The 16028-nt window shown below is 44.1% G+C and overlaps 1 protein-coding gene across 1 annotated transcript in view; it reads right to left on the minus strand.

Moving 5' to 3' along the window:
• Nucleotides 1–710: 710 nt before the first annotated feature.
• Nucleotides 711–16028, minus strand: part of T265_11875 (hypothetical protein) — a gene marked incomplete at both ends in the record, with an annotated part of 31570 nt that continues 16252 nt past the window's right edge. Inside the window, 4 exons of the mRNA XM_009178679.1 lie at nt 711–1104; nt 2673–2921; nt 9150–9335; nt 11623–12003. Coding sequence (XP_009176943.1) covers nt 1075–1104; nt 2673–2921; nt 9150–9335; nt 11623–11634 — 477 coding nt within the window. The remainder of the gene's footprint in view (nt 1105–2672; nt 2922–9149; nt 9336–11622; nt 12004–16028) is intronic.

The raw sequence follows: 16028 nt of genomic DNA on the forward strand, positions 1-16028 counted from the left end.
ACTGTGATATATGTCCGGTTATCTGTGTCAATGACGTTCTCGTCATCGGTTTCTGTTCACGTCATTTGAGTGTTTTTGGAAGTGTGGGGAACTTCGGATACCCATATTCGTTAGGGGGTCATATCCTGCCGAAAAATACAGTTGTACGACAGTGAAGCCGAAAACAATCATCTGGCCTAAAGTCACTTCCCGCCATTTAAGGACATCCTCCATCTATTGATCTGCCGATTATCAGCAAGCAACATTAGGGTAAGACAGTTTGAATGGATACTGGATTATTGGAGAAATAATATAGCGTTCAACCTAGCAGACGGCTGGCGCGACGTGCAATCTAGACTGAAATTTCCAAATGAAAATGATACATCATCATCATTATTACTATTGTTGTCAGCTGTAAGGACCGAGTACTTGTCGTAGTGGTTGTAGCCGCCATCATTTCGTCCATCGATCTTCTGGGAAGCTAGGGGAGGTAGCTGCGCCTTGGGACAACCAGCTGTTGCGTTTTTTCTGAGAGAACGACTGACCAAACGGTGTTTGATCTGGGTAACACTACTGCACTCGCCCAGTGTTTATACACATTCGTATGCACATCGACCGACTAGTAGAATTGTCACACTTAATGTAACTTCTTTTAATTATCCCACTGTTCTTACCGAACAAGTCACGGTTCCTCATTTGTCGTAGAACTTGGCCGTTAAGTCCTCCGGTGTGTCCATCATCGTGTTGTAAACAAAGTAATAAAAACACTCACGTATAAACATTCAGAGAGCTTAGAATTGCGTTGTGTCAATGTTGGAGATTCTTCACTGGCATGTGTAGACAAAATTGAGACGGCTAAGTGAGAATTGAAGACGTGTTACGTGAAAGTGTATGAATAGCAGTATCCCATTGGCAACGGAGGTCGGAAGAGGTCTATTTACAAAAATAATGAGGACAAGAAAGAAAGGACTGAAGTGAGCACAGTGAAATTCTGGTAAGATCAAGGGCAATTCCGATAGGATCTTGATCCGCTGCCAGCATCCGTAAATCGAAGTTAGACCGAGCTGGACAAATTGTGAAGCAATCCAGGTACCGTTAGCGTTTCAACACATTGAATATCGAAACCTGAGGAATGAAAAAAATGGAGACTCAGAGGAACAGAAGTGAGACGGCTTTCATATTACTCTCTAGAGGCGCTTAGTAGGAACCCATAAAAATGATCTCAGAACTGTCAAACTTCCGACATAGGCTAGCCCACCCTGGCTATTAATTGTGAGAATTTCAGCAGTTAAGTCGATGGGGAATGAATTCCCATCATCGCGTTTTAATGCACACTATTCGCCTCAGGCAATTCCAAATAAAACTCGCAAGGGCACATGCCCGGTATCCACGGAATATCTAACTATAAACTTTAGTTTGTTGCCTGAGCTGGACAGTTAGGTCACAACATTCTTAACGGCAAAAGCTTAATCCTAAATCCCGATTGCTACACCGTCCTGGTTGTAAATCATTCATACAGCTTCTAACACAACGCACTCTAATGAGTGGAAGGAGTTTCTACAGATACACTCATTTGCACATCACTTCAGTTCTGACGGGAGACTCACCTGGAACTCAGCTGAATTTCTAGTTTATGATGGCCCCCTTAACCGAATGTGCTGCACCACGCCGTCTCATGTTTCAGTTGGTATGATATTCGAGATATAGCGATACATTGTATAGAGTCAAGTACCACTCAGAAGGTTGCTGAAAACTCTTCGACAGCCCGCAACCGGTTTCGCCCTTCTTGGGGCTCATCAGGTAGGCGCAGCCCCCCGGGTTTCCGTTTCAGCGAATACACTCATATGCATCTCAGTTTGGTTTGGACGCGTGACTTGGGGAGTGCGCCTACCTGAGGAGCCCCAATATGGGTGAAACCGGTCGTGGGCTGTCGAAGAGTTATCAGCAACCTTAGGAGTAGTGTATTACGTCTAAGCTAAGAGAATCTTGTGCCAAAAACTTGATGACCCAAAAAGAGCACGCTTCGTCTTTAGTTCGTGTCAGTGCGACGCAATAGTGGTTCGTTTAGTCAATTCGCAAGCTTGTGTGATCAGTTCACATGTAACCCTGTCAACCAGTCTACTGGGGTGACACCACAACTCATGCATGAGATTCCTAGTACTGTAAGTTGCTATGAGAACCAGGAAAAACGCGTTCACGGACGTGCCTCGTACGTGGACCGAAACAGAGCATCACTGGAAGAAACACCGGATTACTAGCTCAAAGTTTCCTCTATGCAAGAGGCTTGTATGTTTGATTTTTATTTTACAAACTCAACAGTAGAGATAACGCTCCGCTTTTTAGGGGAACATTGGCATTATCCAGATTCGATTATCGAGAGAACTATGTATTCATGATCACAGAAAGGGCGGTATGTAACTGGTAACAGTTTTCATTGCGCAATGTTTCGTTCAGTGCTACTAAGATTTATCAGGTAAGACGGTTGTTCATGCTATAAAGCACGATGCCGATGACTCAACTAGTGTAACATCATCCAGAGTCTTGCGCAGCTACCCATGGTCTGGCAATATTTGATGTGAAGTTAATAACTGAAAGTGCAACAGTGGGATGCCCGGAAGGATGTATTCCAAGGTGAATCCAAACGAATAAGTATGTAGAAAACAAATCAGAGATCAACAAAAAATTCAGAATACCTTCTTGGATGAGTTGGACGTTGTGTCGAACGAGTTGTTGCGGCCAAGCCCCACGCGCAGCTCTTGTAGCTCATCCGTCAAGTTAGCAATATGTTGAGCCATCTCGTTGCTTTGTCTTAGAGTGGCGGAGTTGGCCTGATCCAATTCATTGCGTATCTTCTGAATCAATTCCCGTGATTTGACAGACTCTGATTGATGGAAGTAGGCCTCACGGGCCAGTCCGATCACTCTTGGCGCTAAACAACGGATCTAAAAGAAGACATAAGGAATAAATACTTGACCAAAATAATTACTTTTGCTAACTTGCTATGATTAGCGTGTCCAAAACAACGAACCTTGGAGCGTTTGGAGCGTTATCTAATGGAGGTACCGAAAACCTCATGGCGAGACCAAATGCACAACTCTGCGGACTGAGTAAAATTAGTGTATTCTGTTAGGGATTTAACTACTGAAATCAGCAAACTAAAGGTAGTCCTTTCTGAGGCGCGGTCTCTCCGGATAGTTGCGGGAGGATATGCTTGCTTCACTCAAACACTTTCGGAACAAAACAAACATTGTGTTCATTCACCTCTGAAACGAAAAGCTTGCGCGGTTACCAAAACTAACCAACACAACGAGCAGTACATAAATGGTCTCCTCGAATTCAAAGGACGCGTAACAAAAAGCATACGTTAGATTGTTGTCTAGTGCGTCTAATACGCTATGACAGCTCATAAAGTCGCCTCCATGAGAGATTTTGTTACAGCATCTTCCATGGATTGCGGTTACAGTCAAATTGAAGAATATGAGTAATCACCGGGCAGATATTCAATGAGAAATAGATAGATCAAGGCCCGCAGATCAAGATCTACTCCTCTGAGATGGATACTAGAGTAGCTGATATACATAGAGTTAATAGCAGTGGTGTATGAATTGGACAATGAGTATCCAGAGTGTATTCCCATTCCTGATTATCATCTTGCTGGATCAATCGTCCAGTTGAAATAAAACTCCGAGTATGAAGGTACCTGAGTTTGACAAGTTCGGTCGTTCGACAAGATGGTAAATTTCACCAATGCATGTACAGATAAGCGGACGCTTCGGCGCTCATGCAATGCAACTACAATAAAATGAGCAGGTACCAAATCCGATAGGACAAGAAATTCAATCGGAAAACAATCTAGTGTGTGGGTCGGATTCATTACCAGTAACAGTGACAAAAAGATGGGTTCCGTTGAAAATTGGCTGCTATAAAACAATGAGTGTGCTAGACAGAAAACGACTCGTTAGATTGGGGAAGCGTGAAGTCAATAATCAATAAGTCTGTTCGCCACAATTTTCAGGAGCCATTCTGGCAGAAAACTTCCACAAATCACATGCTCGTCAAGGCCCGTGAGATAATAGCTGAATGACGCACCTCAGACTCAGGTTCCGAAGAAAATGTGGGGATAGAACATACGTGTACCTACCATGTGATCTCTGTGGTGCGTTACTTCAAAAAGTTACCTTGTTGACAAATAAGTGGCGACCATATTGGAGTAGCATTCTTGGTTTAGCAGCCCTACTCAGAAAACATACATAGCTATGAGCAACTGACACTGTCTTAGGATGACCGTGCGACAGATCTACAAATGATCGATTATTCAATGCGGTGGTTCATATGGGGCGTCTCTGTTTCTTAGAGTGGGGGTTTTGACAGAAGAATACGTTGGGTGGCAGTCTAAACAGGACGGTAGAGTTTAGCTGGGTGTTCAAATGCGACTGAGTGGGAGCTATACGCATCCGAAGGAAGGTTGGGTAACACCACTTTGTCGTTTTCGATTCTAATCAAACAACGCCTACGCACGTCCTTAGGTGACCTGAGACTAACCAGTTACGGTCCTACAGAGCAATAAATCACAGAAAACACCATTTAGGCAGTCTGGTCGATTTACTTTGTTCCATCTGTTTAGGACATTCTGAAACTACACGGTTAAACGAGTTTACATAACACGTCACACCCTCACATTGTCATGGCATCACAGAGGAGATGCCTCTCAGTCTTCCTCAAAAGTATACACAATGAATATTTACTCAAATAAACCTTGGATAAAACATAGTGGGATCTGGACCAAGTTCCAACAATAAATCCCACGGTGACAAGATGCTATCGACTGCCCTCCTTGCCGGAGTAGCTGAGATATAAGCAGGCACGTCTGATGCGTGCAAAGCTGAAACCAACGTATGGCAGTGCCACACGAGCACAATGGAGGTCTGCGTCGCAGTCTGACTAATAATAATTAATAATAATAATAATAATATAAATAATATTATGGGAAAGTTCTCAATGTAGTAGGGTAACCATTATCTTCCCTATGAAGGTTAACGTGTGGGCACACACACAAACAACCCGGGGTTTTGACCGCAGGAACCACTTCACTACGAATCGCACCGTAGGGGTGTGCCGAAAAGAAGTCGTGTATGAATAGCTTTGTGAGTTGAAACTCGCGACATACTGAAGATGTCTGTTAGCTGATCTGACACAGAATTCAATCATACAAAGGATACAGATGGAATATTGAACCATCGTCATCAATTCTGCGGGCCCCTAGCGCCATTGATAGAGAAGTTGAGCACAGTTCCCGAACGGAACCTACACACTAAAGCACTGTATTTTTATACAGCTACTAAGCTCAGAATCTAAATCAGTGATGTAACCTTTGCCAACTCACTCTGTTGATCAAAGTAATACGCCACCACAAATAACAAAGATAATTTGTTAATAATCGGCTGATAACACGGCTACTTTTCACTGTTAACCCATAAATAGAATGTGCGAATCACCAGTGAATAACTCCTACTTGTAGGCTGTAAGCTTGGCTAAATTGGTGAGCAAAACTGCTAGTTTGGCAGTACAAGTAACGCCCCTAAAGCACCAGAAAAGTAGACCACATAAGCGAGGAAACTAGGTCAGTAACCGTACGTACGGTGAGTTTTTCTCAATTCAATTTGCAAAATATGCATAAGCGGCTGATTCCATAATTAACTATCGGTTGCACGGAGCACCATGTACTGCGGCAAGTGCACACCATACTATGGTTTGAAGGTACATTTGCTGGATTGTTAAGGTTAATCGGTGAGGAGAACGAGGTGCTACACAAATGCAAATTAGTCATAGATATACTTGTCACGTTGTGAAACCAAGCCCAGCATTAGAGAATTCTTGTCGCCAAATTGGTCAGACGGCAGCAAAAAGGTCGCTACCTCAGCCGAAATAACCTAAAATAGTTTATACAGAGAGTAAACAGAGGAATAGGTAACGATTTTTATCAGTATGGAACCCTATGCTATAAAAATCACATCAAGACGGGACATGGATGAAATCTACGGCTTTGGACCACAGATGTCCTTGATAAGAGAGTTGAAGCCCGAGTTAAGTCACCTGTGGCACCCTTCTAGAGTACGAAAGATGTGACACTCAGCTTGTTCAAGCCTAGGTGGAAGATTTCACGATTGAAGTCCACAGGTTGATGATAAGACACATCATTAGGCAGGTATAATGCGTGTTAAGACTATTCCTCAGTTGCAGTTTCTGGAGCTGTATGAATCTACGGTGTATCGGCTTCTCTTATGTATTTTAGTTCAACACAGAATGCGTTGAAATGGGAAAATGAAACAGTTGGGGGGAAACAAACTTGTTATAGATATGAGGTGACTAATGAGGTAATATATGCGATCAGAAGCAATAAACCACTCAGCGATATGCTCAGCAGCACAGTGACATTGGTGGCAATGCACTGCAAAGTTCGGGTTTACTCCACTGTCCTCCAAATCCATCTGATGAGTCATAGTGGATATGAAAGGCCTCTGGAAGCTGCGTTTTCGGGTATCCGAAGAAATTGTGAATGTTTATAGCACTAAGTTGCGCATATCAGCGAGTGCGATCTTGAAGTGCAACACTAACGTGATTATATTCTTGTGTTTAGGAGAATTCTGGAAACAATCAGGCCTATAGTCGACAGGCATTGATAGCCTGGTGTCGCCACGTGTGAAAATCGCATATAATATGAAGTGGCTGTGTAGAATCGCTCAAGGCCAAGAAAATCGACGTGCTGCTAGTTATTCCATGTCAACAGGGAACAACTTTGGCAAACTTAAATCAGCGGGACATCGTGATACAACTCAAAAAGTTATCCAATTTTAGGGTTGGAAATGTTATAGTCCACGTTTCACATTTGCTTTGTCCGGTCTCGAAGTAATTGATAATGCTTAGGTGGATGAAACAGTTGGTGCGGGTGAAGCAGAGATCCTTATCATGACTTCGTAGCTAGTCTAGTTGACGTCAACACGTCTATAGGCCCTGAACGCAAATGGAACCTTGTGGCTCATCGTTGCAATGTGCACAGTTTACTATTTGGATGGCGGATAACAGACGCATATAACGAAAGCTAAAATGGTGTCACACGGCACCCTAGATAAAGTTTTGTGACCAGTTTAGCATTTCATCGATAATGAATATCGCACAGTATTCAAACCATGGGAGAACACAGCAACCGTAATAGTTTGAAGGACGTGCAAATAATTTGAAGTCAGGTTACAGACGAAAGTCATGATGACCAATGAAAAGCTAAGCTAACTCCCAAGCAGTCACTGCTGTTAGTTAAAACCGGTCACAGAATCAACTCATTTGCAACAGCAGCCTCTTGTCCAGGCTTGATCCCCCTGATCCCTACGGGTGACATGGCAGCTAGGCAGCGGAAGGACAGTGCAGCTGAAAGATTATTTATTGTTATCGTGATGACAATAATTATTATAGCCGCCGAAAGCAATGCGAAGGTAACATGGTACTGAAGAAATTTTGGTACGGAAGCCATATTTGCACAAATAACGTAGCAGTATTAGTTCAGAGTATCGCTTGAAACAGTCGAAGAGAGACTTGAGACGAGAGACAGTTGCGTCCATCAGTGAATCTACCGTTTTCAACTCGCCTACTGAGCCACACCATTCATTCCTAACCATGAGAAACAAAAGTGCACCATATCACGAAGTATGTTTGTTGCTTTAAGGTGAAGGCTATCACATAACGTTCTATATATACATAGCATTTTTGAACAATTTTTCAAGATAAACCGACCAGTCGGCACCTTGCTCAGTTTACTTCTATTAAATATGAAATTCAGATAGCAGGTAAAAGGACAATCTTTAAACTTTAAGTTAGGGCATTTGGTGAACATTGGCAATCAGTACGTGGATTTCCAAATCCTCGCCGGATTAACTATGTAGTACAGTCTTTCATACGGCAAAATTCATGAAGACACCACCACATTTATCAATGGACGGTATGGACAACAGACAGAACAAGACTGACTGGTCGGCCCGGCTATCATGCGCCCAAACAGGCGGCGTGTTACACACTAATTTAATTACGTATCTTTTGAGAGGTTATTTAGAGCTACGCTCGCTAAAAATTCCCGGGGAATGGCTTATCTAAAACTGTGCTCAATACTCAATTTGAATAGTCGTCGATAGAGTGGGTCAGTAAATCAGTAAAATGCTTGCAACAGTGACTATGTGATCATTTTGTTACCGCGTAATATCTGGAAGTTTGCTCGAAATATCTGGATATGATTATGGTAAACCACGCTTTTCGATAAGAGCATACCTCAGATAAACCAGTCGTTATCTCATTCGGCCAGTCACCTCACTACTAATGAATAGTCAGAATGCCTTATCCGATAAAACACCGACAATTAGTCAGATGACTACCTGAAGAAATTAATGGACGATTCGGCGAGTAATAAATTCCAATAAAAATTCACTTGTTCGAGACGGTTAGGGGGCGTGCTTTAGCAGTCAAAGAAACGCACGACCACCCGTCCCATGAATCCTGATAGAGAGGGAAGCGGTCGCGTGGTCGAGGTTTCCAGAACCCCCCGACATCTTTATCCATTGGTTTTTAATTGAAGATCGCTGATGAAATTTCGAGGCAGAAGAATATGAGGGGTATATTCTGGATTCTTTTTATAACTTACTAAGGAGAGTTGTTTGGCACCTTATCCCGAGCTAACGTTATCTCGGTGTCTAAGGAGGTTCTGATGTAATGGTTTTAGTAGCGCCTATTAGCAACGAGGATTCTGAGGCAATTACTAGGCACATAGTGGATGGAGCGATGCAATTCCTAACCAAAAACCTCGACTGACTTGCAGAACTCTGCGTCGACGGAATGGATGGAGGGGATGGTGATAGCAAGTTGACCTTTAAAATAATCCGAAAAGCTCAAGAAACTGAAAGAAAAGCCATGCTTGTGAAAAATCCAACAGCCCGTGATTAGGTTCAGATGCGCGCTAGTGTTATGGGTTCGTTATCCAACGTTCGCACTAACCGGACACAAAAACACGTAACTAGAACGATTGGGACAACTTGTCCGGTTTATGGATAAGCCCGTAAAGCAGCTGACACACGAAGTAGGACCGTCATCACAACAAAGTAAAAGGCAAAGCACAGTTTCTAAGTACTCACCTCCTCTTGTAGAAAAGTTGCCAGACCGGCAAAGTACTGAGCCTGGTCTGTTAGGGTTCGGATACGTTGTTGCAAACCATCAATTACAAGGCTTTCAGACAATGATCTCTGGGGCAGCATGCATGCCGTCGTTTTGTTATCATCACAGTCCACCCGCATGAGTTGTGAAGGACGGGAATCAGTTTGCTAGATTCAAGAGATATAAGAACACGTAAAGGATAAGACAATACAATTTTAGGACATGTTTTAGTATACCTAATGACATATTAGGACGCCTCTCTGCATTTTGATGATGCTATGCTATCCAAAGGACGGGTGAGACCTAGTATCCGATCGTGCAACGACGCAGCGAAATATACCCGGTCACAGCCTACGGAAGACCCTTTCGAACACGAGGTTCTTTTGCTTAGTCGTGTAAGGTGTGTCGTGAAAGTCCGGAAACTACGGGATATAGCATTCCCCTGTGCCGAAATGCTGCTATCGTATCCGCAATCTCTCGTCATGGCAGCCTTACCAACGGTTCGGTTAAACATTTTGAAAGTCTGAAAACGAGTCAGGCAGACCTGCATTGTCGCCTTTGACATGTTAAGGACGAAGCTGTGGACCCAAATAATACTCGATGAATTGAGTAAACACAATCAGGTTTCACAAGAAAATGTCCGAGTTCTCAAATAAGATCTGGATTGAACCCTAGTATTTTACAGCCTTAGCCCATAACGGCTATTCTTGAATATTTGCTGTGATGTCTCTGAGTAGATAGTTTGATGAAATCGTTCAACATCTGTAAATAACTAGGTGTGACAGAAACCGTAGATGGCTAGGAAATGAAGTCAGAAAACAGTCTACGTTGTTGCTAAGCTGGTCAAGAGTGACATGCGTGCGCAGGAAAAAGCTAGAGGGGTGAATCATTGAATTTGCAAGATTAAATAGCACCAACCTCCAATGATCAAATGCAGTTGTTCCCCATATTCACACCACGTCGGTAACACAATCAAAGGGATCATAGTGGCCTACCTCCGGCGGTTGCCTCGTATCGAAATACATCAGCAATTCGCTGAGGCATTCACATGAGCAGTCTAATGCTTCGGACCTTTTTACAGTGGAGGCGTAGGGCACTTTGGAGTGATTGTAGTAAGGTAGTAAGTCCCTTCCCTGTCCACCTTTATTCTTTTCTTTCCCATAGTGCTTCCAAATAAGTCATGGTTGTACGGCAGCGAAGCATCAGTGTTAAACATTGATTTCATTCTGTCCATAATGATGATGATGTGGTCAATACTCTAGTGTTAGGGCCCATAATGATTCTCTGAAAAGTACTGTCTCTTTCACCGTTATCAAAGTCTGACAAGCTAAACTAGCGTATTTGCCCCACCCGATCCTACATAATGGTTTGCCCAGATAGTTTCCACCTAAACGACCATGAAGTCAAGAACTTTCGCTATAGATCATTAAAAACACTTTTTCACGTTCCCATGAATGATGTTTGCAGAAGTATGATCGCCCCAGGATAGGGTCAGTCAAGCGTACAGGAATTTGAGAAGGAATAAGTGAAATAGGTCGCTTTTATTCCTGTTCCTGGTACCAGAAGGTGGGGGCAATAGTGTAATGAAGAACGAGAAGAACTGGAACCAGATGTATTCTTAGCACTCTCCGGACGAAAAACGCCACTTAGCGTTATCAACATGGTCCTTTGATACTAAGGTCTATGGAAATCATCCCCGGTGTGATGGACTCACCCCATCGGCATCCTCGAAGTACTCATATGTTTCGATACGATGAGACTGTATAATGGCAGTCAGCAGGTTATAGTGAAAAGGTCAGTTTTATAGCTTCATAGATTAGCTACACACGAAATTTTTAGAATGCGATTCCAAGGAGATAAATGTACGTAACATTAATAATGTACTGAATCATCCTCCTTTCGTGTTCGCATCACTACCGTTTAAACGGTCCAACACTCTAGCCATGACACGATTGTATTGGTGGGTCCATATTAAAGAGGGTAAGCACTGGTTTCGAGTTTCACTCTTACTAGAGCTCACCAGTAGTGCAATCCTCCGCCGTCCTGGGATTTGAACTCTGGACACCTGACCATTGCGAAGCGAACTTGTTAGCACTAATTCATCAGCACACGCTGGACGTACTTGAACCATCAAGCCTGAACAGGTGATGATTCTCATGCTTGAAATTTGCTTTGTCCGATTACCCCGTTTCGCAGCTTCCAATCACCATTGCGGTTGCACAACACTTTTGGGTAGATACCTATTTTCCGATAAGATGAGGATATGGCGGATCTTGTGAACAGTGTGTGGAAAACCTGGTTACACGATGCACTTCGTGCAAGAATATTTACCCTTGTCAATAAGGGTGGAGAGCCATTCGTAAATAGGGACCCAGAGTTGAAGAACCCAAGCAGGATTAAAACCTAGATAATTTTTGTCAAAGAGCTTTATCGGAAGCATCCCCTGACACATACTTCTTGATTCATCAAGCGTCTCTTCTTTTCCAATTGGCATTGTAAAGAGAGTTCGCACACCTGACGCTCCAATTGTGCAATCCTATCTACAAGCGCTCCGTGTACCGCCGAAAAATCCGCTCGTTTCTCTTGGGAGAGAGCTGCATTGGTCCAATCACGTAAAGCAACAGTTAGCTCTTTCAGGATGATGGCGGGATCGTTGGGTGCGGGACTATCAGAACAGGCAGCAGAGTCTTCGGAATGGTGATCACCATTGGTAGGGAAAACAGTGATATGCTGATCAGTTTCCACAGATACGGTGTGGGATTTAGAAACACTGTGCTGAGACGCGGAATTCGTCCTTCGAGGCGAAGAACCATCTGAATTCAAGTTGCCTATGGGCTGGACCAAAAAGGAGATAAAAGTAAATGACATTATTAGTGTTTGGTAATAGGAAACAAGAATAGCGTGTTTCCTAACAGCTTGCAACATATCTAATATATCCGTGCGCAGTGGCATATCGTCCCGTAGTGTGTGATGAGAAGTTTATGAAAGACCCTCTGACTCCTAATTCGTAGGTCCACATTGCCATCCTGAACGTGACATGAAAACTCCATCATCAAGCAAAAATTTCGAATGTTTTGAACCCCTCATTTATTGATGGGCTGGTACTTGTAAAGGGGAACTATGAATTGGTTGATCGAGAATCGGAAAGGCAGAAGATGCAACCAGGGGTACGAATGACAGGGATGAAAACGGAACTTGAGATATCCCGCTGACTAAACAGATACTGTTTTACTCAAGTTACTGACTATAACGCCATGCCAAATTTATCCACTTTGATCATTTACCTACGGGGTGAAACAACAGTTAGTGTTGATGTCGCTGGTAAGCTACTCGCACAGTCTCCACAAATGGCTTGGCAGAAATATCGTTTCGATATTCGGAAAGCGCTGGTTTGAATTGGAGTGGGTGTTAGTCCTTTCAACCATACCATACAAAAGTGATTTCTTCAAACAGAGTTTAACTCTATTCCAGCACTCAAGTGACACAAGAAGTTAGTGGCATAGGTGTGGATTATAGGCGGCCCGGTTGCGCGGTTTGCTTACTGGTCTGTTCCTCGAGCTAGATGAAAAAGCATATCTGAAAATAGCGGCACAACAATGCTTGCCAGCATGGAAACTTTTATGGCTTATTCATTTCGGTTGAGAAGCGCCAACTGTTCCTTCGACGATGAATTAGATGAGATGAAGATACCTATGAAAAGTTTACACCGTAACAACTTTGGAACCCCCGTTTCAGACTTCCCTATGAGAGTTTAACCTCATACGGTCAATGAGTTGCTGAATCTGGAGCTAGCACTGGCCGTCTGGAGCAAGTGGAGAATGCCGTGAAACTGACCATCTTAAGGGCCAGAAGTTCGCTCCCAGGTCTATGCAACACTGTGGATAGACTGACCAATGTCATGAGAATTTAGATAAGTGGACTACATTAATAGTAGGCGCTAATCGATCGGTAAGATTTTAAGACGTTTCAACGGAAAGTTAGTTGGATTTCATCAACATCGGTAACACATCAATAGTGTAAACCCGTGCTTAAGTACCATACAGCTACGAGGGACGTCCCAGTGCACAACAGACAAAGATAGACGCTTATTTTAAAAAGCGCCTACGCTTCCAAAAATCACTAAAATAAATACAACTGACTGTCACGTTAGAGTAAGACACCATCAGCAGCATACTACATTGCGAACTTCACTCGACATAGCTTCGGAAAACGACAGAGCGTTAACTGGCGAGCCCAGCTAGGTGATAAGTAGCTAGCTATTGGGATCTGCTACGTACCACGCGTCATGTGGGACTCTAAACCACGCGCAACGAAAATCATGTGAACCCTATCCAGAAAGGGAGTGAAGACCGCACAGCGCTGAACTTGAGGTAGTTACTTTCGTTTTGCGGGACCATGAGTGCGAATTGGAAAGTCATTATTTTCGGAGCAGGTTGTGGTCCCACATGCGTGGTATATGCCTCAGCCACCGGAAAAACATTGTATGTTGATCAGACGATTCTGATTCATTACCTAGTACTCGCTTACGGATTATTTCATTAAGGAAACGATTTAGCCAGTCAATGTCTACTATGTAACGAAGAAGAATGATCAAATAATCGGAGATTTTACATTCCTCCAATTCAGAGATCAAGCAACACACCCATAAGGTAGGTAGGTTGTCATGGTCGTTTTATAAAGGAGTTTTATAAGGGAAATGAACTTTGCTTTTGACGCCAGAGATGATGCAAGTTAGTGACTACAGCTCAGGCTTTGACGATTCGTGCACTGCTTTCATCTGTTACGATGCACTCGTCGCTTGCGCTACTACCAAGATCAGCAAACTTAACACCGAATTCACGTCATTCACTTCAGTTTCAAGAGAGCGGAAATTTCATAAATAAAACTACACTTGGAAAGTACGAAGTGTACGCCAAAAAAGAAACGGCTTCCGATGTGATATTTAGAGTATTTTGTGCGGGCGTAATGGCCTGAAATGTGAGAACGCTGTCACATTATTCCATCATCATGATCATCATCGGAAACAGCAAGACAAGTGTTTGATTTCCGGATCCACTAGCTTCCCAATGACTAAGCAGGGTATGCGCGTTCTGCGTAGACCTGGACAGCCAACAAGTGCACGGCCAGAGTATAGACCGATATTCCAGAAGGAGCGGTGCGCAGTGATCGATTCCCGCCACCGTCAACTAATAGTAATATGGTCTATTTGTATTCGGGGCTGGTTCACTAGTCAAGCGACTTCCGATGTTAAGGGAATCGGTACAGTAGATAAAGTCTGTAATCGTCACACATCCGAAGCAGATGACCTCCGTTGTCCGTGCGTCTCATACCCAAACCAAGACAATCACCCTATCGGGCTTCAGCAGCGCTTAGTCTAACTACCTGTGCGTCCATGTCACCACCAATCATAAGGACGTCTGAGCTTTTAGCGGTTGTAAAAATAAGCACCTAGAACGTCAGATTCAGAGCTACAGTCCATCAGGGTGTGAGCAGGGTGTGCGTTGAATCTCATCTTTACGGGATCCTTTCACAGAAATTGCCAAACGAACCGAGCAGAGGTGACCACCAACGGGTATCCAATCATGTAGACGCTTTTGATCGGTCGGTCAATACAACACTCACCCCGGCATATCCAGCTGCAGCGGCCTCTGCAACAGCAGAGGTCACCGTCGGAACCGAGAGGACGACGGGGCAGTTATTCCAATTACAGGACTTGTGTCTTTTACTCTTATTTCTGAAAGATAACATCAATGCAGAGGGAATCCAGTGAATGAACAAGAGCCGCTTGTAGTCTTCCTTGTTTCCGTGTGTGAATATTAAAGGCATCCAAGTAGTCCGGTTTTGGGGGCTTACAAACAGACTTCGGAGTGTTCGAGGTTGTTACTGGACTTAAATACACAGATGTCGCTGAGCGTCATGCACAGCGAGCAAATCGGTCAGTCATAGAGCTGGGACCTGTGGAAAGATCATTCAGATTTCGGTGGGCAGGAAACGGAACACGAGAGTGCAAGAAGGGTGAAATAACGGTAGTGCCTCACCCCAGTTCTCAGTCTGAACCTTTCAAACTAGCGCTTTCGGCAAAAGAACCGCCAAAGGTGCACGTGTATTAAACCCCCAAAACGGATCAAAAGCACATGTACAGCGCGTTATATTTACATGTATAATAATACTTGGGAATTTCGACACCCTCTGAATGTGCCGGTGTTAACCGGCAATGCGGATACCGAGTCATGCGTTCAGCTGTAGCACCCTTCCGGTGCCTAGCGGCCATTCCACCCGAAGGAGGCACGAGTACTGGGATAGTGCAAAGTTGCCCAAGCCTAGACAGGGGAATTCGAGAGGCAGAGGTCGGGTTCGAACCACAGGCCTTCCGGGCAGTAAATTCGCAAGCTAACCAATTAGGCCATCTCGCCCACGCCGAGTCATGGCTGGCTGTTGGATCCACACATTTTGCCCATCAGAGCTTGCCTTGATCTAGACCGGCCAAATCTTCCAGCTAACCGCATGCCGGTTAGGCCTCTTGACCGCATCAGCACCTAGCCGGGAGCGGTAAGGCGGTTCTGGTGCGGGAGCCGTCAGCAATAGCCTGTTTCTGCTTGCCCACTCTGTTGTATACGGAAAGTAAGGGTACTCGGGTGACAACACCATGCGACGGTTGATGTTGCACTGTTGTATGTGGGCTGGGATATTGCCACGGCCTGGGATACTCCCAGACACTCCCAAGAACACATCAGCTTTTCTGAAAAGCAGTGAGTCACGAAGAGACTGGACCTTACCGTGGTGTGACGGTTTGCGCACCTCAGCGATCCATTGAGCTATACTGGAGAGTGTCCCGCGACACTCACAGAGTCTCTCACACC

The sequence above is a fragment of the Opisthorchis viverrini genome, assembly GCF_000715545.1.
Source record: "Opisthorchis viverrini unplaced genomic scaffold opera_v5_617, whole genome shotgun sequence".
In the NCBI taxonomy this organism is placed as follows: Eukaryota; Metazoa; Platyhelminthes; class Trematoda; order Opisthorchiida; family Opisthorchiidae; genus Opisthorchis; species Opisthorchis viverrini.